General features: G+C 41.1%; 1 protein-coding gene across 1 annotated transcript in view; it reads left to right on the top strand.

The window, feature by feature from the left end:
- The window catches only part of SCG3 (secretogranin III), a 38,729-nt gene extending 12,258 nt beyond the window's left edge, over nt 1-26,471 (top strand). The window contains exons 8-12 of the mRNA XM_010361402.2: nt 2,707-2,823; nt 6,479-6,562; nt 8,589-8,726; nt 21,169-21,249; nt 26,148-26,471. Coding sequence (XP_010359704.2) covers nt 2,707-2,823; nt 6,479-6,562; nt 8,589-8,726; nt 21,169-21,249; nt 26,148-26,266 — 539 coding nt within the window. The 3' untranslated portion in view covers nt 26,267-26,471. The remainder of the gene's footprint in view (nt 1-2,706; nt 2,824-6,478; nt 6,563-8,588; nt 8,727-21,168; nt 21,250-26,147) is intronic.
- Nucleotides 26,472-27,261: the final 790 nt, after the last annotated feature.

Here is a 27,261-nt window from a genome sequence, read left to right on the forward strand (position 1 = left end):
CTGACTTTTTTTATTAGCATACATGTTGTCACACACACACACACACACACACACACAAAAGTAGGAAGGAAATCCTGCCATTTGCAACATATCTTTCTTTAAAAGGCTTTACTCACTTTCCTTAATGGAAACAGTGTATGAAACCTAATTCAAAAGATTATTCAAGACTTCTTTATGAACAGTTTCAGCTTCAGCCTTTATGAACATTTTAACTTCAGAGTTAAAATGGAGAACATTAGACTGAAGAAATCCAGGAGCCTAAAACACACTTGGGAAATTATTTTTTGTTTTTGTTTTTTAAAGCAAAGTCATTCATGCTGATCTCTTTGCTCCTAGATGCACTGAGTTAACTGAGGATTCAGTCCATGTTTATTTTGGTTAATCTGCAAGGAGGATAATAATGTGCAATGTTTCTCTTATTATGGTTCAAACAGATGCTCTAGTGCCTTCATGGCTTTTCCTTTCCCTGTTCAAGGATTCAGCCCCAGATTGAACATTTATATAAAGACTTCTATAACTGTAATCTATTTCTCCCAAGAAGTGACCTTAAAATAAGTTTTCATTTCTGGAGAACATCCTTTGTGCTTCAATTCCAGACATTGGCCAGATGGCACCGGCCACTCTGCTGGCTCTGCAGGGCTTTACATCTTTAGGGTCCATTCTGAGCCATCTTGCCCCATTGGTTGGCAGATGCCCAACTCAGAACCTCTGTCATCCTGGTGAGTCACTTCTCATCAGTGAAGAGCACCAGCATGATGCCAAATACTTCTACGGATGTGCCCTTGAGCAAATAATGTGATAGCTGAAGTTACTATTTATCAGTTCTTTTCCAAGATCTCTTCCCCTGCCTCTTCTCCCATTTTTCCTCCCTCCCAACCCATGACTTTGATGGCATCTTTAAAAATGCTACTGTATAAAATGTTCCTTATTCGTTTTTATCTTTCCATTTTCCTCATCTCATTTCTTACTGCCTTTATTTTCCCATAATTTTAATTTAAATATTTATACTGAGTTCTTTGCTAGCATCTGTCTTTCTTGCCCAGGGTCTCAACAAATTAAGAATGAATAAAGTAGGTAGGAAACCAAAATATCATCTCTGTTGCTGATAAACACGGGGCTGCAGAACGTAGCTTCATGTGAGAGCCAACTGTGGCCTTTGTTTGCTCCCTACTCTTCTGTCTAGATCAACAGCCAGTCTCAGGGATGGTTTGGGTCTGCAGAGCGGGCTCGTTTCTCAGGTTCTTGCCTTGCACTGTTCCAGGCAAGTGGAAAAAAAGAAAGATTCCAAATCCCCACCAGTTGAGAAACATAGGCTAATGGCTGTTGCTTACCAATCATATCTGTGGGGGAGGATGCAGAGGAAGGGGGAAAGGCTAGGAGTGTTTAGAGAAAATCTTTCAGTGGAAGCTCAAAGAATAGAGAAAATGGGCTCCCTTCAAAAATGGAAACTGATGTTTTTCTGATTTTAGAATTAATATTTTTTCTCAGCTATTATGGCATAATTATCCATTTTGTTCCATCAAGATGCAGAACAGAATGTCAAATACAAAGGGTTCCCAAGAGGCTGGGCGCAGTGGCTCATGCCTTTAATCCCCACAATTTGGGAGTCTGTGGCGGGCGGATCGCCTGAGGTCAGGAGATTGAGATCATCCTGGCTAACATGGTGAAACCACATCTCTACTAAAAATACAAAAATTAGCCAGGCGTGGTGGCTCACACCTATAATCCCAGCTACTTGGGAGGCTGAGGTAGGAGAATCTCCTGAACCCAGGAGGCAGAGGTTGCAGTGAGCCAAGATGGTGCCACTGCACTCCAGCCTGGGTGACAGAGTGAGACTCCATCTTAAAAAAAAAAAGAAAAAGAAAAAGAAAAAGAAAATAGGTTCCCAAGAAACTGCTAGTAATAGTTACTTAAAGAGAGTTAGAGGGGATGAGGAATATCACTTTCCATTTTTATTTACTTTTGAGCAGTTGAAATATTTTTACTATATGCATATATTCTTTTAAATGAAATAAAGATTAAAAAGTAACATCTTGTTCAAAAATCAATTTTGCATTTATAAACTAAAACTGTATATGTTCTTATTTTCAATTAAGAAAATTAAGCTTAATTAATGAATAAAGATTGTTCTTGCCCTGAAAGACTTACCACCTGAGTAGAGAAATGTTGTTGGCTTGCCAGTCTTCTACCCTTCCTTTTGAGTTCATGTTATCTCGGGTTGAAAACTGTGTCTTTATCATCTACTCTATCAGCAAAATATTTTAAATGAAATTAAACTCTTTTGGAGAAGTTATAATTGCCTATTTCTGAAAAAATTCAGTATAGCTGTATCTATCTTACCCTATATTTCCAATCAAACTTAGATTTTTTTTGTAAGTTAAATATATATGGTTTTAGCTATAAATGTAGAGAAAAATATTTCAGTAAAATACTGTAATTAGTGCTGGGTGTGGTGGTGTTTACCTATAGTTCCAGCTTCATGGAAGGATCTCTTGAATCCAGGGGTTTAGTCTGAGACTGTAGTGAGCCATGATGAGACCTGCAAATAGCACTGCATTCCAGCCTGGGTCACACACTGAGACCTCATCTTTGAGAAAAAAAAAAAAACCCAAACAAACAAACAAAAAGATGCTGTACTTTATAAACTGACATTGGAAGAGGAAGCTATCCCCCACTAGTTTTAAGTTATTTTGTTCTTTCATATAGAAAAAGAAGCAAAAGAGAAAGAAACACTGATTACTATCATGAAAACATTGATTGACTTTGTGAAGATGATGGTGAAATATGGAACAATATCTCCAGAAGAAGGTGTTTCCTACCTTGGTGAGATCCTATGTGGTTTGTTCCTACTGTGGTGGTTTTCATTGTTCAAAGTAAATTAGGGACTTGGCAATAATGACCTCATTAATTTGATAATTTATGCCAAAGCTTCCCAGATCACCCGGGTAGCAAGAATCGACCAGTTTGATAATATATGCAAATAAAATTAACCAGTTTTCAACTTTTATATTTATAGAACCAGCTTGAGTACAAATATTTCACATTTATTAATTGTCTCATTAGCATTTTCTAATAATCTTATGGAGACAATTTTATAAAAATTTTACTCCACCAGGCACGGTGGCTCACGCCTGTAATCCCAGCTCTTTGGGAGGCTGAGGCAGGCGGATCACCTGAGCCCAAGAGTTGGAGACCAGCTTGGCCAACATGGTGAAATGCCATCTCTACAAAAAATACAGAAATTAGCTGTGTGTAGTGGTGCACCCCTGTAGTTCCAGCTACTCAGGAGGCTGAAGCGTGAGAATCGCTTTGGGCCCAGGAGGCTGAGGTTGCAGTGAGTCGAGATAGTGCCACTGCACTCCAGCCTGGGCCACAGAGAAAGACCCTGTCTCAAATAAATAAATAGGAAATAAATAAAATAAAAAGGAAAGAAAAGAGGTTTAATTGGCTCACAGTTCTTCAGGCTGTACAGAAAGCATGATACCAGCATCTGCTTGGTGAAGCAACTACTCATGGCAGAAGGTAAAGTGGGAGCAGGCATGTCACAGTGTGAAAGCAAAGGCAAGGGTGGGGGAGGTGCCACACACTTTTAAACAATCAGATCTCGTGAGAATTCACTCACTATCCGAGGACAGCACCAAGAAGATGGTGCCATTCATGAGAAATTGCCCCCATGAACCAATCACCTCCCATCAGGCCCCACCTCCAACATTGGGGACTGTATTTCTTTTTTTTTTTTTTTTTTTTTTTTTTGAGGCGGAGTCTCGCTCTGTCGCCCGGACTGGAGTGCAGTGGCCAGATCTCAGCTCACTGCAAGCTCCGCCTCCCGGGTTTACGCCATTCTCCTGCCTCAGCCTCCCGAGTAGCTGGGACTACAGGCGCCCGCCACCTCGCCCAGCTAGTTTTTGTATTTTTAGTAGAGACGGGGTTTCACCGTGTTAGCCAGAATGGTCTCGATCTCCTGACCTCGTGATTCGCCCGTCTCGGCCTCCCAAAGTGCTGGGATTACAGGCTTGAGCCACCGCGCCCGGCCGGGGGACTGTATTTCAACATCAGTGTTGGGGGAACAAATATCAAAACTATATCAGATAGGGTTATCCAGAATTACTCTGGATGAACCTCATTTTTTTTCTAAATGAAAGTAGTTTTATTGGTTTTTTCCTTGACTGTAAAAGAGCATGTTTATTTTTAAAAGTCATTCAATGCAAAAAGTACTAAAAAGAAAGTGAAAATCACTCACAACATCAACACTCTGGTAACATCTTGATTTATATTCTTCCAAATGTTATTCTGTGTGTGTGTGTGTGTGTGTGTGTGTGTGTGTGTGTGTGTGTGTGTACCTATGTCATTTCTTTTTCTTATACAACAAAAAATAAGCTCATATTACACATAGTGCTTTGGGGCCTACTTTATTTTTTTAACAGTAGATCAAAGACATTGTTTTCATATCAACAACTGTTTCATATCAATACTCTGTGAGTCAGAAATTCCACACTTAGTCAATTATCCTATGGAAATAAATCAGAAATGCCTCAAAGGCTTATGTGCAAGGCAGATATTCCCACTGTCACTTATAACTGTGCTGCCCAATATGGTAACCACTAACCACAAGTTCCTGTTTAAATTAAGAGTAACTTAAACAGAATTTAAAATCTAGTTTCTCAGTTGCACCAGGCCCACTTCAAGTGCCCAGTTGCCACATGTAGCTAGTAGCTACCGTATTGCATAGTGCAGAAATGAATACACTCATCATTGCAGAAAGTTCTATTGGACAACATTGGCTTGTAGGAGCAAAGCAGTGAAAATAGGCTAGATACTCCACAAGAGAAGACTAAAGTAAATTACTTATTTATTTTTATGATAGACTATTTAAATTTTATTCTAAATGTTTGTGTTTTTAAATCATTATATCTGCTCCTTACATATGCAAAGTAAATATTGTTTATAAATATATATGTATTACATACATATTAATGTATATGTACATGTTTATATACATATATGTATTAAGTGTTTATGTGTAACTTTTACAATTAGAGCTTGAGTTATGTCTTTAAGAATTTTTCTGTATAAGCACATTGGCTTTCGACTTCTGCTGCCGTGGAGAGCCACCCTTATATCCCCAGGGGCTCAGGGCAGCGTGGGTAGAAGACGATTGACCAGCCTCCTCTCCTCCCATCCGAGCTAGTGACAAGCAGTGATCTGCCTTTCTATTCTGACCTCAACAGTGTATCATGATTACAAATGTTGCCAGGTATGGCAACTATATCCAGGAAGAAAGCAATGCATTACACATTAGAATATATTAATTATATTCTTAAAATAGGGGTAGGGCAAGAGGAGTTTACTTGGGGAGAAAACATACAAAGTAATAATAAGATTCTTACAAACTAATTGCAAAGACTTGCTTGTTCGCGAATGGTAGAAAAGGCTCGTCCTAAAATAGTGTAGTGAGATAGCTATGTGGCTGGTTGAATAGCTAAGTACAAAAAGTGTGGTTTCTAATTCATCATCTACCTTGAGGAAGTCACAGTCTAGACTCCTGTCTAGCAACACTTAATATGATACTACTCCAAAGAGCAGAATTAGAACAAAGACAAGGATACAGAGTGCAGCTTAATATAAGTAGGGAAATGATCCCTAAGATTACCTGACAGTAGAGCTTTCTTCCTCATGAATGAGTGAAAGCCCTGAAAGACAGAAATCAAACTGTTTGGCTAAAGCAAAAAAGGAATTTATTGCTGCGTATAACTGGAAAAGTCTGTGGAGTGATGGGGTAGTCTGGCTTTGGGTTTGTGAATTCCATCAACAGTGTGAGGAACTGACCTTATCTCATCTCACAGCTCTGACTTTTTGTGTCTTCATTTATTCCAGACAGATTGCTCCCTGTGGGAACAAGATGGCTGGGACAGTCCCAGTCTCACCTCCTCACAGCACATCAATCTCAGTGGAAAGAGAGTCTCTTTCTACCAGTGGTCCTACCATTGAGTCTCGCTGACCTGGATAGGGTCCTGGGCTCCTCCTTGAATTATAGCCCAAGTCATGGAAGATCCTGTTTAGTCATTCTAAGGTTATTCTAGCACCAGTGGAGTCAAATGTTCTGAGAGTGAGACAGGGGTAGGTTCCCCAGAGAAAAATCAAGGTGCAGTTACCACAAGGTGTTGAGTAGGTCAAACTCCAAGTATCCACTCTAATTCCCAATCCTAGAAGTGTTCTAGCAGTGGCCACAGAGATGTAGAAGCGACTTCTGCAATTAGCTGAGTAGGAGGCTGAACTTGAGGATCTCAAATGATATGTCTTTCCATCCTGAGAGTCTATGATTCTCAGAAATAAAATCCAGGTCAAAACATCTTACCAGCAGTGTTAATATTTTGGAGTTGCTATTGTGATATTTCTGGTGCAATTTAAACATTTTTAGTAAAAATTTGATGTCATCTCTCAGGGAATAAAATTATATTTCTTTCCTTCCTCCCTTCAGAAAACTTGGATGAAATGATTGCTCTTCAGACCAAAAACAAGCTAGAAAAAAATGCTACTGACAATATAAGCAAGCTTTTCCCAGGTACGATTATTTAACTATTTTTCTAGCCTTTAGAATAATAACTATTTTGAGTAGTAAATAATGAACTTTAATAAACATTAATAAAAAATTACAGATTTTGAAACGTGTTAAAAGCTGAAATGCAGCCATAGGATTAATTAGATGTGACCTTGGTTATTTTGTGGCCAATCACAGCACATAAATCTGACCTCAGAAAGCATTGAAAAATAATGTAGCTCTTTACTGAAGATTCTTGGAGGTGGCTAGGAATCTTAGGTGGAAAGGAAAAGGCTACATCACAAAACTGAGCAATCCGTCCTAAAATTCTCCTTTACGTATCTTCTCTCGCTAGATAACCACTTCTCCAGACTACTGTCCCTGGTCATCTGTTCACTCCCCACTGCCCCACCTCCTGCTCTCGCCTCCCAGGTCTTCTCTCTCCCCTGGGATGGTCTGTGCCCCTGGGTAGTGCGCTTTACCACCGCTCTTGATTTCATCCGTTCCATACCTCCACCCATCACCCTACTCTGCCCATCAAACCCCAGGGAACTGAGCTATGGAAAGAAGCTTCGTTTCAAGAAGGAGGGTGGAACAAAAAGAGAAAAGTTTGCAAATGGCAGATTCTTTTTTAAATTTGTTTAAGTATTAATGACAACCAAAAATTGCAAATTGTTATACTTTGACTCTTTGTCCCTATCACAGAAATCATGTACATATTCTTGATGGCATAGTATACAGCCCTTTAAAATATGTTTTCAAGCAGTTTTTAATTACCTGGAAACATCCTTCCATATAATGTTAATGACACAAGCAAAGAATAAAATTGTACCACAACTGTGAAAAAAATACGCATCTCTCTATATACCGCAGCACACTAGTGGATGTTTGATATCAGACAATAACTGATTTCTTTCTTTTCTTCCTATTTTTCTTTTTTTTCTTTTTTTATTTTTTTTGAGACGGAGTCTCGCTCTGCCGCCCAGGCTGGAGTGCAGTGGCCGGATCTCAGCTCACTGCAAGCTCCGCCTCCTGGGTTTACACCATTCTCCTGCCTCAGCCTCCCAAGTAGCTGGGACTACAGGCACCCGCCACCTCGCCCGGCTAGTTTTTTGTATTTTTTAGTAGAGACGGGGTTTCACTGTGTTAGCCAGGATGGTCTCGATCTCCTGACCTCGTGATCTGCCCGTCTCGGCCTCCCAAAGTGCTGGGATTACAGGCTTGAGCCACCGCGCCCGGCCTCTTCCTATTTTTCTACAATAAAAAAACACTTATTATTTTAAAAGTTTACTGTTAGACTGCTTGAGGTTCCAAATATTTTATTGGCTACAGAAATGCATTACAATTGTTTTCAAATGGTTACCTACTTTACGTTTTATGGTTTTTAATTCAGCAAAGGATTACTACATGGAAGTATGGTTATTTTAAAGTGAGAAGGGAGCAAGAGTTATTCTCTTTTGACAGCAAGAGTTCAAGTCTCTTCTTTGAATTTAGGGTTCCTGGGGTAAAGGAGTGTGAAGAAAGGAGCAGAAGGAAAGAAGTCCTGCCATAGCCCCAGATCCTTAGGTGTGACTCTGAGTAATAGACTGTCCTTCAAAAATGCAATGTCAAGGAGAGATTGGGCAGCTATAGAGTTATTATCATTTGCAATCAAGACCCACCAAATATACTTCAGAACCTGACATATCCTGGCTTGATCACCTACACTGATTAAAGTAAGACAAAGAATATATGCCCTCTAATGGCACGGTGTGGCAGAAAGGAAAAATTACCAAATCAGAATTCAGAAAGCTGGAGTGGGGTAGGGGCGATATGTCTAAAGTCAACTCACGGGATGACTTTAGACATATCTCTCCCCTTTCTGGGCCTCAATTTGCTCTTCTGTGATATGGGGTTAGAGGGTTGGATTAGATAAGCACTAAGATCCCATTCAACTCAAAATATGATCTGACCTCAAACTGTACTTTGTCAATAAAGTTGATTTCTACTTTAGCAACCAATTAATGGATAGGAAATAGGCCTATGACAACAATGCTCAATCTGATTACAGTACCATCAGAGAAGAGTCATGAAGAAACAGACAGTACCAAGGAAGAAGCAGCTAAGATGGAAAAGGAATATGGAACCTTGAAGGATTCCACAAAAGATGATAACTCCAACCCAGGAGGAAAGACAGATGAACCCAAAGGTATGGAATTGACAGCTCTAGGTTAGCAATAAAATTGGGAAACAAAAGCTTTCACCACACAAGGTAGGGTGATCCAAAGAGCAAGCTCCATCACATCTGAGAAATTGACACAATCTGTATAGAACAGGCTTGGCGTGTGGTATCTTTATTTGAATAGCAATCTTTTTTAAAGGTCTTGAGTTTCCTGGGATGGCAAACTGCTTTCATCTTTTGATAGTCTTTAGTGTTCGATGGACTTTGCTGTTTGGAGAGGAATGTGTATGACCATTAGTGCATTGTTTAATGTGTAATTTATAATCTTATGAATTTATTGAGCAATATTTTTAAACTTACTGAATACTCCTCTAAATAATCACATACTACTTATTCAAAAAGATCATCAAAATTTATGAATTTGACCAGGCGCAGTGGCTCATGCCTGTAATCCCAGCAGTTTGGATTGCTTGAGCTGAGGGTTTGAGACCAGCCTGGGCATCATGGAAAAACCTCATTTCTACAAAAAATGCAAAAATTAGTCAGGTATGGTGGTGCATGCCTGTAGTTTTAGCTGCTCAGGAGGCTGAGGTAGGAGGATCTCTTGAGTTCAGGACGTGGAGGCTGCACCTCTATACTACAGCCTAGGTGATACAGCAAGGCTCTGTCTCAAAAAAAAAAAAATTAAATTTAACAAAGCAAAATTTTAAAATGATTTAACCAGTGATTGTAACTTTAAACACTTTTAAGGACTTGATAAAAATAACAAATTCAATATATCAAATTTCCCTAAATAGTATAAATATATCTATGAAATATATAATGTAATTTACATCTTGTTAGGATTTATTATTTTATTTTTTGCGATGAAGTCTCCCTCTGGTGCCCAGGCTGGAGTGCAGTGACGCGATCTCAGCTCACTGCAACCTCCACCTCCTGGGTTCAAGTGATTCTTCTGCCTCAGCCTGCCAAGTAGCTGGGATTACAGGCACGCACTACCATGCCCTCTAATTTTTTGTATTTTTAGTAAAGATGGGGTTTCATCAAGTTGGTCTTGAACTCCTGACCTCAAGTGATCCCCCTGCCTCACCCTCCCAAAGTGCTGGGATTACAGATGTGAGCCACCGTGCCCGGCCATCTTCCTAGGATTTTAGAAACTTTACCATACCCCCAAAGAAAAAGACTCGATGAGGTTATAAGTTCTAAATTGTTATGCCTTTGATTTCAGGTCTGAATGTGGGATCTAGTTGTATAGTTCATGGTTCCAGTCCCCTTGTTACAAAGTTGTGCTAATTACATCATGGAAATTTACATCTCTATGTCTCAGATAGATATTATTTTTCTGAAACTCAATGTCTTTAACAGAAGTTGTGAACAAATGGTTTGAACCTAACTTATTTTTCTGTCATTATGATATATTGACATCTTTGATATAATTGGAACCTTATTTATGTCTTATCACTTGAACTCAGGAGGTGGAGGCTGCACCACTGTACTTCAGCCTGGGTGACACAGCGAGATTAATGTCTCATTAGTAGGTTCATCTACAGAGTTTATTCTTTAGGAGCTGAGGGAGTGGGTCAGTGCTCTCTTGGGGGAGGTGGTGGAGGAACCCAGCTAATTTATCATCTGAAAACGTACCACTGGACTCTCTGAAAAGGGATTTTCATTGATTATGTATAACCATCAGTGGCAATGAATAGGTAGACTTTTTCTTATTCCTTGTTATGATATGATATGAGATCACAAGGACCAATCTTGCTCATGGTATAGCTCTTGATTTTGAAGCGACTGGCCCACTTAAAGGTTCCCCACCCAGTATCTCCTGCTAACACAAATAGAAGCAGGTTCCTAATCACCCTTAATAATAGACCCATGCTTAATGTCTGTGTATGAAGTAGAAGAGAAACAAACTAGCTATGTATTCAATACCTTGAAACTCAATAATACCAATAAAATTACAAACTATTTCCCTTTTATATTACTACTACCTTTGTAACACTTTATGCCTAAATTGGTGTAGCTTGGGCAGTGGGGGCTCCCTAAATTCCTCTTTAGTCCTTGTAGTACATCGTCTTTGCTTTCTAGCAACAATGGGATATTCTACACCCACTCTGAATTTTCCTTTCCCAAGACTTGAAATCAATTCTCCTTGAAGGAGTTCTGGTTCCTTTTTGTAGAAAAGACTTGTAGAATTGGACACCCAAACCTGGGTTATACGGGTTCAAATGAGTGGTAATAGTGGCGAAAGATGCTGCTTCTATTTCAGCCATTGGGACTTTTTTGAGACAGCACTGAAAAATATAATTTTTCCTTAATGTATCAAGTTTGTGTTGATTTTTCCTATCTTATACATTTTTATATTTTTGTATCCTCCTCTTCTCTAGCATGGATTTCATAGACCATCACAATTTTTTCCTACATTTTATATTTTCCTACATTTTACATTTCCTACATTGTACATTTTCCTATATTTTTTTCCTACATTGACATAGCTGACGTGTCCACTCCAATTGTTTGGTAGTGGCCCATGTTGTGAAAGTTTATGATATTTCATCTGGGTTCAGGAAGAAAGAAAGCTGTAATGATCGCCGGGCGCGGTGGCTCAAGCCTGTAATCCCAGCACTTTGGGAGGCCGAGACGGGCGGATCACGAGGTCAGGAGATCAAGACCATCCTGGCTAACATGGTGAAACCCCGTCTCTACTAAAAATACAAAAAACTAGCCGGGCGACCTGGCGGGTGCCTGTAGTCCCAGCTACTCGGGAGGCTGAGGCAGGAGAATGGCGTGAACCCGGGAGGCGGAGCTTGCAGTGAGCTGAGATCCGGCCACTGCACTCCAGCCCGGGCGACAGAGCAAGACTCCGTCTCAAAAAAAAAGAAAAAAAAAAAAAAAAAAGGAAAGCTGTAATGATCAATTAATAATGCTTGTCCTGAGCAAGAGCAGGCAGAACTGATGATATGTATGCTATGTCTGGGGACCCTGTAGACCAATCAGGCTGCTTTGATATTTCCATTTAACCCTAAGTCACTCTGGATGGGTGGTAAACTCTTTTTAAAATATATATATGTATCTTTTTGAAATTGTGGTAAAATGTACATAACATAAAATTTACCATCTTAACTATTTTTAACTGTACAGTTTTGAGGCACTAAGTACATTCACATTGTTTTCATACCGTCACTACCATCCATCTCCAGAGCTCTTTTCACCTTGCAAAATCGAAACTCTGTACCAATTAAACAACACTTTTCCATTCCCGCTCTGCCCACTCCATGGCAATAACCGTTCTATTTCCTGTCTCTATGGATTTGACTATTCTAGTGACCTCATATAAGTGGAATCATATAGCATTTTTCCTTTTGCAACTGGCGTATGTAACTCAGCATCATGTCCTCCATGTTCATCCATGTTGGAATTTTCTTCCTTTTTTAAGGCTGAATAAATAGTTTAAATAGTTTAAACTATTTTCAAAGGTGAATGTATCATTTTTCATCATTGATAATGAAGTTGGATGTTTTACGTAAGTGAGTGACTGCTTTTGTGACTGCAGGGTGCAGGACCTCTCAAGCTTTAGGGCCTCACCTGGTTAAGAGAATGGCTGATTTCTTTGATACAGAACAAAGCAACATTACTGCCCATGTCTGAAGGTGAGGTCTTATCCTGCAGATAATGCAGGTAGCGGAAACTAAGCAGATTAGAGTCCAAATGCCAGCTGTTATTTCCTGTGTAGCCTTAGCCTACTCACTTCGCCTCTCTGAGCCCCAGATTCCTCACCTCTCAGTGGATGGTAATATCCACTTGCAGACATAAGTGCAGGTAAAGGGCATCACAGAGTAGGTGTGATAATGACCAAACTTCACTGTATGTATATGCCACATTTCATCTATTTATTTGTCTATGGACACTTGGGTTGCTTCTACCTCTTGGCTGTTGTGAGTAATACGGATATATATATATATGAGTATACAAATGTCTCTTTGAACTCCTTCTTTCAGTTCTTTTGGGTATATATCCAGAAGTGGAATTGCTGGATCATATGCGAATTCTATTTTTAATTTTTTGAGGAACCACCATACTGTTTTCTGTAGCAGCTGCACCATTTTAAATTTCTACCAATAGTGTGCAAGAGTTCCAGTTTCTCTACATCCTTGCCTAGATTTTTTATTTCTGGATTTTTTTTTTTTATCCTAACAGATGTGAGGTGGAGGATGAATGGTAAATTTTTTAAAATAGCTAACCAAGAAAAGAGTGGCCTGTGACCTGAGACAGAGAACCAGGAATTGGGCAGCATAGAGCATTACAGCTCAGCTCAACAGAAACCCAACATGCCTCAATCATCCCCTCTGGAAGTGGCCCATGTATAGCAATCATATTTCCCTAGAACCCAGCGAGCCATAGGCGACATCCTTTGACTTGCTGGGGTAACATTCTCAGTGCTTTAAACACCACCTTCTATCGCTGTGCACAGGGCTATAGGAATGCGAGCTGACAGATCTGTTTGGCTTCTTTTTAAGAAAACATTATGTAAAAAATGAATATAAAGGAGATGATTCTCAGTAGTCCACTATAGCCTATTTAGGATGTGAGTGTTTGGAGACTAATGATGAGAGTGGATTTCCTTCTTCATTAGGATTTCCATCAGATAGTAATGGGGAGAGAGGAACAGAATAGACTAAAACTCTATCCATTTACTTTTTTTTTTTTTATCTCCTAAGACAGAGTCTTGCTCTGTCACCCAGGCAGGGGGAGTGCAATGGTGCGATATCTGCTCGCTGCAACTGCCGCCGTCCAGGTTCAAGCAATTCTCCTGCCTCAGCCTCCCAAGTAGCTGGGATTACAGGCATGTGCCACCACCCCCAGCTAATTTTTGTATTTTTAGTAGAGATGGGGTTTCACCGTGTTGGCCAGGCTGGTCTCAAACTCTTGACGTCAGGTGATCCACCCAATCCATTCAGCCTACCAAAGTACTGGGATTGCAGGTGTGAGCCACCACGCCCAGCCTAGGGTTATTCTTTGCAATGGCTCTCCTAAAACATTAAAAAGAAGGCAGGAATTTGGGGTTAAAATTAGTCCCTCTGCTATTGTTCAGAGATGTAATTTATTCATGTTGCCCTTGACCCCATTACTCTGGGATAAGGACAACTGACTCTAACACAGTTTAGAAAACACCAACTAAGTTTAAGCCAAGGACTAACAATTTCTAAGAAAAAAATGTAATTAATCCCCAAAAGGACATACCGACATATATCTTTGTGTTCGTAATTGTTTTATTGCATTTTTCTCAAGGGCTATTTTGCTTCTCTGTTATGAAACCCAGTGAGAAAACACCCATTGTCTCTAGGTAGAAAAAGAAAATCATCCATCTGAGTGGAGGCAGGGTTGACTGGGTTTTCTGGGACAGTTATTCAGCAAGAAATAAACACTTATTCCAATGGCATGCCTAATGCTGTGCCTAGGAAGCAGCTACAGAAGGAATATAAGAACCAATTCCTGCCTTTGAGGACTCAAGCAAGCTTTGAAATGGCCCAAGAATAGTCCTTAACCCATATGCTGGCAAGTGCAACACAGGCCACATACATGCACACATATCCCACTTATTGATGAGCCAGACATATATAGAACAGGATCCCTTCAGGACAGAAAGTTGGAGGACGTTACAGAGTAGAATAAAGGATGAGGTAATGGTCCAGCTAAAACCACTTACGGAAACAATTATAAGAAGAACACATTGGCAGTAGTATCTGTGGGGAGTCTGTTTTGGCCTTGCAGTGTGTGAGGTGATAGCCCCATCTAACCACAGCAACCATGCCTAGTATGAACTGGTTTCTGTGAAGAATATAAGTAATAATAATACTCTACATTTATATCATGTTTCAGTTTACAAAGCATGTTTCTATGCATCTCATTTCCAGCTTAATGTAAAAAACATCCAACTTAATTATCAATAATGAAAAATGATACATTCACCTTTGAAAATAGTTTAAACTATTTAAACTACGGTTTCCACAGGGACCCACATTAAGAATAGTGTTTTTTGGCCGGGCGCAGTGACTCAAGCCTGTAATCCCAGCACTTTGGGAGGCCGAGACGGGCAGATCACGAGGTCAGGAGATCGAGACCATCCTGGCTAACATGGTGAAACCCCGTCTCTATTAAAAACTACAAAAAACTAGCCGGGCGAGGTGGCAGCGCCTGTAGTCCCAGCTACCCGGGAGGCTGAGGCAGGAGAATGGCGTGAACCCGGGAGGCAGAGCTTGCAGTGAGCTGAGATCCGGCCACAGCACTCCAGCCTGGGTGACAGAGTGAGACTCTGTCTCAAAAAAAATAAAAAATAAAAAAATAAAAAAAGAATAGTGTTTTTCAATGTCGGTCTAGTTGTCTGACTGATTCAATAATTATTCCTAAATTTTTATGGATATACTAATAAATTATAATTTATTCTAACTTCAACCAAATCTATAAAGTTGCTTAACTTTTCAAGTAAATTGCTCTCTGAAGACCAAAGAAAACTGCTTTCAAACTTTATTTCATAATCTAAGTGTGGCTCTTTTTGCCAGTTGGATGTTTACTCATTCACATCTGTTCTGTAGGTCTCTGAAAGTCTTTTTTTTTTTAATCATCCAAGGGATGAGATAAGCATTATAATACCCATAAACTCACTCCAGTGCTATCATTTAAGTTTATGGCTGGACAATAAAATTAGGTTGGAAAAGGTGATCTCTAAGATAACTTTCACTTAAATGTCCTATCATCGTCATATCTTTTTTACAGGAGCCAGAAAAGTTAGCCTGTTTAATAAATTGGTAATAAGTTGCCTAATTCATGTGGATACACTTATTTTTTAAGCAACATAAGAGAATTCATGCCTCCCTTCAAGTCTCTGGGGATTCTGCTAGAAATGTCCAAAAATAATGAGTCCAATATTCTCCCCTGGGAGTCAGCAAGTGGGTGAGGAAGTCCCAAGTTGGCTTGGGAGAGCTATATATCAACATGGATTTTTCAAGGACAACAAAAGGGAATTTCTTTCTATATGTACAAATCATGAGTCTCCTTTTTAGCATTCACCCCTTGATTTACAAACCAGTAAAACAAGGCCCAGAAGATGAGCGACTTGCTCAAGATCTCATGGCCAGAGTGGTGGAGCTGGCTTTGAACCCATGTTTTCCAACTCTTCTTCTAGTGCTCTTCCAGTCTTCCATGCTGCATCTAATGGGCATGTAAAATGTCATCATTATGCAGAATCTTGAATCTCACAGCTCTGTGGCCTGTGTCAGCTCCCATGCATCAGTATCAGTTGCTTTGCCTCATCCAGTTCAAAAGTGCAGTCATGTAATCTTGGCATAATTTTAAGTATTATATCAAACGTTAATTTTTATAAACACTCTTTTACAAAACCTAATGTCTTTAGTACAGGCAGTATGCAATAAGCCAACCTTATTGATTTATACACTTTCCCCAGAGGGAGACAGTCAGGACAGCATAGCAGAGTAAGGACAAATTCATGTTTAGAAAAGATATTTTTCTCACAGTGTTAAAAACCAGAACAGCCAGAAAAACAAGGCTGCATCTTGATTCTGGCCCTTTTCCCATCTGCTTCAGCGTATGTTTTAAGGCTTGTACTCTATTACCTCAGCCATGAGCTATTTTTTTTCCAAAGGAAGATGAAATAAATTGAGGAAAAAAATAGTCCAGCTTTCCAAAGTCGACTCTCATAAGGTTTTCAGTGCATACTGTGTAAATAGAAGATTTGCTTTACAGCTCCTGCAAAGAGAAAAGTCAATATGAGCCAGCTGCTTTGCTCCAAGAGCAAAAGAGTACCTGATATGATTCCCATTGTTGCCAATGCTCTTGTAAGCGTGTGGAGGTCTTAAAACTGGTGGCAGTGGTTCCCAAACTTTGCTGCACATTGGAGCCACCTCGGGATCATTAAAAAGTACAAATGTTTGGTCCCTATTCCCAGATATTCTGATTTAATTGGTCTGAGGAATAATTTGGACATTGGGCCTTTAAAATTTTTCACTAAGTGATTTTAATGTGCATCAAAGTTTGAAAACCACTGCCTTGTCAGCCAGTTTAACAACAACAGCAGGCACTCAATTTCTCTAGTCTAAAAGGTGAATTTGACCCAGCCCCAGTCATTAAAGACTCCATATTTATTTTGGTTCAAAACCAGGCTCTGACCCTGTATTAGTTCCCTCTCATGCTGCTAATAAATACATACCTGAGACTGGGTAATTTGTAAAGGAAAAAGGTTTAATTGACTCACAGTTCCTGAGGAGGCCTCAGGAAACTTATAATCATGGTGGAAGGGGAAACAAATACATTCTCCTTCACATGACGGTAGGAAGGAGAAGTGCTGAGCAAATGGGGAAAAGCCCCTTACATAACCATTTGATCTTGTGAGAACTCACTCACTATTACAAGAACAGCAGCATGGGAGTAACCGCCCCCATGATTCAATTACCTCCTACTGGGTCCCTCCCATGACACATGGGGATTATGGGAACGACAATTCAAGATGCGATTTGGGTGGGGACACAACCCAACCATATCAGACCCTCACTTAGCTATGTCGCCTTGGGCATGTCATTTAACCTCTCTGAGCCTTAGTTTCTTCATGAATAAAACGAGAACAATGATATTTAATTAATAGAATTCTATGAAGAATGACAAATGGATATAGTATACCTATCACACTTGTGTTTTAAATGTTCTGATATAGCTGTCATTTAAGTTTAGAATCCATTACATTTCAAGTCTTTCAAATAAATCATTCATTGTCACTAAAAAAAAAAAAAGGGCAGAGATAAATCTATGCCATTTATATGGTTTTTTAAGACGTAGTTTCCTAGTTTGGATTCCATGCTCACTGGGCAATCTTCTAATTGCAATTTGGCTTCTGTATAGAAAGCCTTCATCCATTTACTCATTGACAAACATTTCTTGAGAGCTTACTCTCTGTCAGTCCTTGTTCTAGGCAAGAGGGTACATCAGCAAACAACATATTTCTAAGGGAGGAAGACAGTAAACTTAATAAATTATATGCTACAGTAGAAGGTGATAAGTAGTCACCTTCTGATGGATAAAAATAAAGCATGAAAGTGGATGAGAATGATGGGGTGTTCTGTTATAAATTAGGGAAACTGTCCTAATCATATGTTATGATCCCTAAGATACTAGTCTTACTAGAATTGCAGTCCAATTTTCTTTAAGCTATAGTAAATGCATTCTCTGTTGTGAGTTGATAATATCAATATAGTGAATAAAATAGCTTTTCATACATTAAATACTGTTTAAAATTCCATACCATTTTTATAGGTAGTGGGTTCCTGAACAGAAAGCAGCCTAATGCAGTAATGCCGAGACCTTTAATTTATTTTTCTTTTGAGGCAGAATCTGGCTGTGTTGCCCAGGCTGGAGTGCAGTGGTGCAATCTTGGCTCACTGCAACCCCCACCTCCTGGGCTTAAGCAGTCCACCTCCCACCTCAGCCTCCTAATAGCTGGGACTACAGATGCACAACACCACGCCTGGCTACTTTTTTTTTTTTTTTTTTTTTTTTGGTAGACATGGGGTTTTTCCATGTTGTCCAGGCTGGTCTCAAACTCTTGAGTTCAAGCCATCCACCCACCCCAGCCTCCCAAAGTGCTGGGATCACAGGTGTGAGCCACAGAGCCTGGTCAAGGCCTCTATTTCAAACTGTCTTATGTTGAGTTCCCTCCAAGGCATGCACTAAGAGAAGGATTTGAGGTGAAGTAGCTTCATTGGGAAGTGACCCCAGGAAGCACCACTGCAGGGTAGGTACATGAGCACGAAGGGAAAGAGGCCAATATAAGGTGTGATAATGACCAAACTTCAACATCGGCAACTGGAGCTCAATCCTGTTGAAAACTTCTGGGAAACAGTAGAACATGCCTGAGGATCAAAAAAGGTGATGCATTGATCTACCCATTTCATCCATCATCAGTTGAGGGCTGCTCTATTAGCTAGCTATGAAGAGGGAGGCATGAGAGTGGGCAATGTCTGCCCCACTATGGTGAAAACTTCGTTTGTTTTTACTCTTCTAATTTGGAATTTTTAATGCAGTGTTTAAACAGACCAAGCTGTGGTTTTCCTTATCCCAAATAAGCTCTAACATCATGATATTGATATCAGAGAAGATAGTAGAAAAAATGCTTAAAATTATTTAAAGAACAAGACTATTTTCAGACATACTCAAAAGTTTCAGAAGTCCTAACGACCTAATGTGCGAATGACAAATTATTCATTAAAGCGAGCCCTATGGGGATCAGTAATTTGATTTAAACTCTTTAAAATAATGAAGTTGCATTGTTTAGAAATGGTCTACACTAAGATTTCTCTCCTTGTTCAAAATGCCTTATCTAACTGAATTAATATGAAATAGAAAACATTGCATTTTTAAAATAATTATTTATGTATCTATTTATTAGTAGAGATAGGGTCTTACAATGTTGTGCAGGCTGGTCTTGAACCCCTGGCCTCAAGCAATCCTCCCTCCTCAGCCTCCCAGACTGCTGAAATCAAGGCAGTTTCTACACCAACTATTGAAGCAACTAAGGACTAAAAATTATGGATCTCTTCTGGTGTCCATTTACCCCTTTTTGCGTAGGAGACTCTGTGCTTCTTTGGGAACCAGATGACACAGATCTTCAGTGGTAAGGCAAGAGTAGGCTTCAAGATCAGGAAGAAAGATGCTCAGAAAGTCACTTAGGTAAATGCAGTGGGGGCAATTGGAACATGGTCAACTCTTAAGGCAGTATTATTGTACACGGACAGTAGTTGGAGGTACCCAGGTTCAAGCCTGGCTCTGCTACTTTTTAGCCATGTGATTACGACTTTATGTCTCTGTGCTTCAGTTTCTTCATCTGTGAAATGGGGATGATAATAGGACTGCCTCAAAAACTTGTCATGAAGAATAAATGAGACAGTGCATTTTGGAGCATAAAGCAGTCCTCAGCACATGATAAGCACACAATACAGGTAGCTAAACCAAGAGGACTGTGCGGTAGAGTAGAGGTAACAGGGCTCAGATGCGGCTCAGAATGGGGTGGTCACCACACTGAGCTCTGCATCTATTGCTTCTGCAGAGGCCCTGGACTTTGAAAGCCTCTTTTTGTAGGCTATCTGGTACTTTCTAGAGACCTGGTTTCTTGGTGCTGACTCCCTAAGCTTTAGGACCTCTCAAGCTTTAGGGCCTCACCTGGTTAAGAGAATGGCTGATTTTTTTGATACAGAACAAAGCAACATTACTGTCCATGTCTGAAGGTGAGGTCTTATCCTGCAGATAATGCAGGTAACGGAAACTAAGCAGATCAGAGTCCAAATGCCAGCTGTTATTTCCTGTGTAGCCTTAGCCTACTCACTTCGCCTCTCTGAGCCCCAGATTCCTCACCTCTCAGTGGATGGTAATATCCACTTGCAGACATAAGTGCGGGTAAAGGGCATCACAGAGTAGGTGCATGAGTGATGCCTGGTGTTCTTGTGCCACACTTGAGGCCCTTTGAACAGTGTTTACATCCTGGGGAGTTTGATTAGAACCAGTTCTTTTTTTTTTTTTTTTGAGACAGAGTCTTGCTCTGTCGCCCAGGCTGGAGTACAGTGGCCGGATCTCAGCTCACTGCAAGCTCCGCCTCCCGGGTTCACGCCATTCTCCTGCCTCAGCCTCCTGAGTAGCTGGGACTACAGGAGCCCACCACCTCGCCCGGCTATTTTTTTTTTTTGTTTTTGTTTTTTTTTTTTATTTTTAGTAGAGACGGGGTTTCACCATGTTAGCCAGGATGGTCTCGATCTACTGACCTCGTGATCCGCCCATCTCGGCCTCCCAAAGTGCTGGGATTACAGGCTTGAGCCACTGCACCTGGCCTTAGAACCAGTTCTAAGGTTTGCCATCCAAACCTTGAAGTGAAGCACTGGTCGCCTTTTTGTCTTAAGTTTTTACCCGCCCCCTGCCAGAATTGGGCAGAAGACTTAGAGCTGCTTACATAAAGCCACACATTTGGACTTTTAACTGAAGTGATGGACTCTTTAAGTATCTGCCACTCTCATTCAAGTCCTTGGCCTGATGATGCTCCTCAGTTTGGAAGAATCATCCCTACCCAGAAATGAACTAATCTAGGGGCCCATCTGTCTAGTAAACCAAATCAAAACTCTTCTCTGCCAGGACATCAAGGTGGATTTATTTGTGTGTGGGAATCATGCCCCTTGACACTTACCAACTTGATTCTTCCTCCTGGAACCTCATCCCCACCTGCTCTCCTTGACCTAAAACCCCTCAACACACAAACACACATATGCACATGCAAATAGGTACATTGCCTAGTTAGGGAAACAACCTTGCAAGTGCTGCATACGTCTAATATTTGTGGTTTTGAATATAAGTGTGGTCTCTAAAATGAGATGTCGTGATATTTTCTGAGTGTTTGATTTAGTTCTCTTACCTCTTCCAGGAAAAACGGAAGCCTATTTGGAAGCCATCAGAAAAAATATTGAATGGTTGAAGAAACATGACAAAAAAGGAAATAAAGAAGGTAGGACCGGGTGTGGCTGTACATTGCAAACTTCACCCATTTGTCAGGGGGTCTTTCTATGTAAAAATTCCCACAATCAAATGGACTGTGCCAAAGTCTCCCTGCAGAGCCCCAAAAAGACTGAAGTCACCTCTCAGATGCAGAGGGGAACAGAACCTCCATTTCTCTTATTATTCAAATTAGCCTTTCAAGCAAAGACGTTTTCTTTTGTTTTACATTTTATTATGAAAAATGTCAAGCGAACATAGAACTAATAGTATAATGGATCCCCGTGTCTTCAATACCCTTCTTCAATAATTACCAAATGCTGCCGGTCTTGTTTTATCTAGCCCCCTTTTCTTGGAGTACTTTAAACAAAGGCATTTTCTGAGCACATATTTCATGCACCCTGCAGTCACAAAAGCAGTCACTCACTTACATAAAGCACACACAGAATCAGGCCCTGTTCTAAGTGCCAGAGATGCCCCGCCCAAGGAGTGCACAGCGTCATTAGAGCTATGGTTGGTCCTGCTCTGTGATGTTATGGATAGGTGTGTTACTGCCAAGGAGGCAAGAAGATGGGGTGGATCTTCGTACTAGGACAGAGACAGTTGAGAGAAGGGCCACAAGAAAGCCCTTCCTGGAAAGTTAAGAATGAATCTGCCAAGTGAGGAGAGATGGAGGCAGAGGGAACACTAGGTACCAAGATATAAAGGGACCAAGGAGAGGGGTTGTTCTAGGAACTGGAGCCATTCATGTCCCCAGGAACACTGGATGTTTGTGGAGAAGAGCAGCAGACAGGGTTGGGAAGTGGGCAGAGGCCATGTCAGGAAGATGTTTGTACACCCTTCAGAGGCGGTTGATCTTAGCCAAGAGAGCCTAAATTGGGGCCTAATTCGGTTAAGAATTGAGAAATCCATCTGGCAGCAGTGTGACTACAGATTGAAAAAATAAGACCCCAGAAGGCAGGAGAGAGATAAGGAGGCAAGACAGAGATCTGGAGCAGAAATATAGGGCTGTAAACCAGGGGACAACAGAGGAAATAAAAAGGAAGGGAGGAACTCGAGAGCTATATGGAGAAGGAGGATTCTGATATGATTCCCAGGTATCTGGCCAGAGCAGTTGCAAAGTGATGCCTTCCAAAGAAACAAGTAATGCTTCTCAAACTTTAAAGTGCATCCAAATCACTGGGGAACTTCTTAAATATCCCACTGCCCAGGTTGCGCTGCAGCATCACTAAATCAGAAATTCTGGGAACAGAGCTCTGGCATCAGTATTTTTTCAACTCTCCAGGTTATTCCAGCGTGCAGCCAAGTTTGCAAACCTCTGAGATACAGCACAGAGGGAGAAGAGGTATTTTCAGCATACTCTTAGCTTGAGTCTGCCTTTTATTCCATTAAAGATGTTGGCCGGGCGCGGTGACTCAAGCCTGTAATCCCAGCACTTTGGGAGGCCGAGACGGGCGGATCACGAGGTCAGGAGATCGAGAACATCCTGGCTAACATGGTGAAACCCCGCCTCTACTAAAAAATACAAAAAAAAAAAAAAAACCTAGCTGGGCGAGATGGCGGGCTCCTGTAGTCCCAGCTACCCAGGAGGCTGAGGCAGGAGAATGGCGTAAACCCGGGAGGCGGAGCTTGCAGTGAGCTGAGATCCGGCCACTGCACTCCAGCCTGGGGGACAGAGTGAGACTCCGTCTCAAAAAAAAAAAAAAAAAAAAAGATGTTGACACTGCAGCCTATTCTGCAGAGCCAGCATTAATGAACCAGTAATGAACAAGAAGTGCCCTTTGTGCCCTAAGGGTCAGGAATAAAGGAATCATCGCCTTAGGTGCAGTGCCCACAAAATGTATGTTCAGCTTCGTTCTCTACTTCATGCCTGAGAGAATGGGAAAAGTGAAAAACAAAAACAAAAGGGAGCATTTATTGAACATTTGCTTTGTACCTGTTAGATGTTTTATAGTCAGTACTGCAAGGCTACGGAATGGTCAATCAATGACCAGCATTCAGAACCTGACTCTACCACTACCTGAACAAGTGACCTACCCCCTCTTTTCTGTTTCTTCATCTCCGAAATGAAGATACTAATGCTTACCCATGAGTATCAAAAAAAACAACCCTCAACATGCTTTTTCCTATTCTCTCACTCAACACAACAATCAACACAGAAGACTTCTGTGACCAAATGTGTAGGGGTTTCTCCCCACCACCAAGCAAGCAATCAATTCTGCAGCCAACACCAGCTGGGTGTCTGCCAATTCAATTCCAACACTATCTACCTAGAGACAGCCTCAGACATCACAGGGTGAGGGCACAGTCCCAAAGGAGTGCCCACTCCTTCCCACCAGTTGCATGTCCAGGCCTCTGGAACAGCTGGCTGACTGGCTGCAAGTTTCGGTTTCCACAGCCTCCTCTTAGGGTTCAGTTAATTTGCTAGAGTGGATCTGGTGTGGTGGCTCACACCTGTAATCCCAGCACTTTGGGAGGCCAAGGTGGGAGGATCACTTGAGGCCATGAGTTTGAGACCAGCCTGGTCAAAATAGCGATACCCCATCTCCACAGAAAATTTAAAAATTCGCCAGGTGGGCCAGGTGCAGTGGCTCACACCTGTAATCCCAGCACTTTGGGAGGCCGAGGCAGGTGGATTACGAGGTCAGGAGTTAGAGACCATCCTGGCCAATATGGTGAACCTCCATCTCTACTAAAAATACAAAAATTAGCTGGGCTAGTGGCACGTGCATGTAGTCCCAACTGCTTGGGAGGCTGAGGCAGGAGAATGGAGTGAACCTGGGAGGCAGAGCTTACAGTGAGCCAAGAGCGCCACTGCACTCTAGCCTTGGCGACAGAGCGAGACTCCATCTCAAAAAAAAAAAAAAAAAAAAGAATTAGCTAGGTGTGGTGGTGCACGCTTGTAGTCCCAAGCTACTTAGGAGGCTGAGGCAGGAGGATCACTTGAGCCCAGAAGTCCAAGGCTGCAGTGAGCCATGATCATACCACTGCATCCAGCCTGGGTAAAAGAGTGAGACCCTGTCTAAAAAAAGAAGAAAAAGATTGCTAGAATTCAGAGAAATGCATTTACTGGCTTATTAAAAGGATATTTTAAAGGATACAAATAAAAAACCAGATGAAGAGATACATAGGGCAAGGTCTGGAAGAGTCTAGAGTGCAGGAGCTTCCATCCTTGTGGAGCTGGGGTGCACTAACCTTCCAGCATGTGAATGAGTTTTTGTTCACTTTCCTGTCAGCCTCCACGTGTTCACCTATCTGGAAGCCCCTGAACCCTGTCCTCTTGGGCCTTTCATGGAGACTTCATTGGATGGACATGATTGGCAACCAAGTAGGAATGTGATTGGACAAAAAGGGCATGGTCTAAACCCAGTAAGGCCTGTCTCTTTAGATTCTTTTTGACCTCTCTGTGCAGCATTCCTTCCTCCAGGGTACAGGGCAGGACCCTCTATGGATCAAGGGTCTTATAACCCACAATCAGGTTAGAGTCCTTCCTTGGCTGGGTGAAAGGAGGGAAGGTCAGAGAATGATTCTTCTTCCTGAGGCCTTCTTCTCAGGCCCAGAGTGCCCCAACTTTATGACAAAGGGCTGAAACAAGGGCTATGAGAGTTATAAGCCAGGAATCATGGACAAAAACGTATATAGATAGTTAGATGATGGATGGGTGGAAGGAAAGGAAGGAAGGAAGGAAGGAAGGAAGGAAGGAAGGAAGGAAGGAAGGAAGGAAGGAAGGAAGGAAAGAAAGAAAAGAAAGAAAGTCATAGGGTATAACCTAATGGGGTTTTGTGGGGAGCAATTAAGGTGATGGCTGTAAAGTGCTCAGTGCTGGGATTTCTCTTTCAATCCTCGTGGCTGTGCCCTAACAGGGAGCAGATGTCCTGCTTGCCGGAGAGGAAATAAGCCCTGTCTAAGCCTCACTCACTTAGTGATTGTAGAGAGGTCCTTCATGGTTCGTTTTCCTTTCTCATAGGAGCTTAAGGATACCCAAGTGACCCAGGCTCAGACTGCATTCAGGCTCGCTAAGGGTGGCTGCTAAACCAACCTTTTATACCCACTCTCCCCTTTCTCTCCTCCTTACCAATGAACAGAAAGCAGGGTTCTCTCTAGTCATTTACAGCTATAATTGCTTAATATTTAAAGGATCAAGAGAAAATGGGGGTTTTTAAAACCTTCAGAAAGGTGTCATAGGCAGCCTTCTTACCTGGAAATCTTTATTTTTGGTGGGTGTTTTGACAATTTATACAGATTTTGTTTGTTTGTTTAAGTAGGACAGAGGAACCAAAAAGAGTTTACAGTTTGACTTTTTGCTCCTTACATACAATTCAAATAGCATGAAACAAAGTAACTCTTAATTTGAAAAAAAAAAAAGTGATTTGTCACATCAACAGGGACTTAAACCTAGTGTTAAGTCAGGAAGTCAGAACACCCGGTACTGATCATAACTTCTACTACCTATGTGACCTTGAACAAGGCACTTAACCCTCAAGTGTGGTTCCTGGACCAACAGCATTGGTATCACCTGACAGCCGTTTAAAATGCATAACCTGGATCCTCACCCCAGACCTACTGAATATGACTCTGCTGTTTCCCAATAGCCCCAGGTGTTTGGTATAAACATTAAAGTTTGCAAAGCCCTGGTCATGAGCCTATTTCCTGTTTGGTCAAATGGGGATGGTATGACCCACCTGAACATCTCACAGGGTTGTGATGAAGAGCAGATGAGATAATACATGTAAACATTATTTTATACTGCAAAGTACTGCACAAATGCCACCAATTAAAATGTCTCCCAATGTGAAAAATGGAGAATGGTAATTGTGTTATCATATAAAATGTTTCTAGTTAATGGTAATCACTGTAATGGGGTTGGCCTTTCCTGATCTTTGTTCATGATGCTGTAATAATATTTTCCAGATTATGACCTTTCGAAGATGAGAGATTTCATCAACCAACAAGCTGATGCTTATGTGGAGAAAGGCATCCTTGACAAGGAAGAAGCTGAGGCCATCAAGCGCATTTATAGCAGCCTGTAAAAATGGCAAAAGATCCAGGAGTCTTTCAACTGTTTCAGAAAACATAATATAGCTTAAAACACTTCTAATTCTGTGATTAAAATTTTTTGACCCAAGGGTTATTACAAAGTGCTGAATTTGCAGTAGTTAACCTTTTACAAGTGGTTAAAACATAGCTTTCTTCCCGTAAAAACTATCTGAAAGTAAAGTTGTATGTAAGCTGAGATTTTGTATACAGAATCCTTATTTCCTCATAGACTTATATTTTATAATCAGAATATGCTGCTTTGAAAAAGCCTCTAATGGACTGACCTTAAAACTCACCCTTCCTCCACTGTCTCATCCACACAAGCACTCCCTGAAGAATTAAGTGGGTTCTGTTTTCAAGACATGCCAGGTACCAAAGCACCTTGCAGAGTATGTCTATTACAGGATGTCGTTTCCACTAGCAGTTCCCTTTGGGGAGTTGAAATAAATTCACATTTTCTCAAAGTCTCATAGCTTTGGAGGAGCCATCTGCTTTTTTGGCTGCTCTTTTTAGCTGGCTTTTTATTAGGCCCAGTGACATAAAAAGGATCCAGGTAAATGGGTATAGGATTTGCTGGATTTACTAACAATTTCGCCCTGCTCTTAACACTTCCTATTAGTGACTTTTCAGACATTTTTACTTATAGAGATATTTATGTACTCTCTAAGACAAATGAGGTCATAAACCCTGCATAAAGCAAGGTAAAAATGTATGCCACATCTCAGTTATCTAAACTGGATTAGATCCAAGCCAAGGTTTCCCAACAGAGAGCAGAGGGCCAGGCAGTAGGGTAGAAATCGAGATAAAAAGTCATTCCTTCCTTGTGATCCAAAGCTGGTAGAGCAGCTTCCCTGGAGGAAAAGGTTAATGAACTTCAGGTCCCTGCAACTCAGCCCCCACCACAAATACAGCCCTGGAAACATACAGTGGCCCAAGGTCCTCTTGAAATGTTAATGATTAATGTTCCCAAACCAGAGAATGCTTTGAA

The sequence above is a fragment of the Rhinopithecus roxellana genome, chromosome 5 (genome assembly GCF_007565055.1).
Source record: "Rhinopithecus roxellana isolate Shanxi Qingling chromosome 5, ASM756505v1, whole genome shotgun sequence".
Taxonomy (NCBI): Eukaryota; Metazoa; Chordata; class Mammalia; order Primates; family Cercopithecidae; genus Rhinopithecus; species Rhinopithecus roxellana.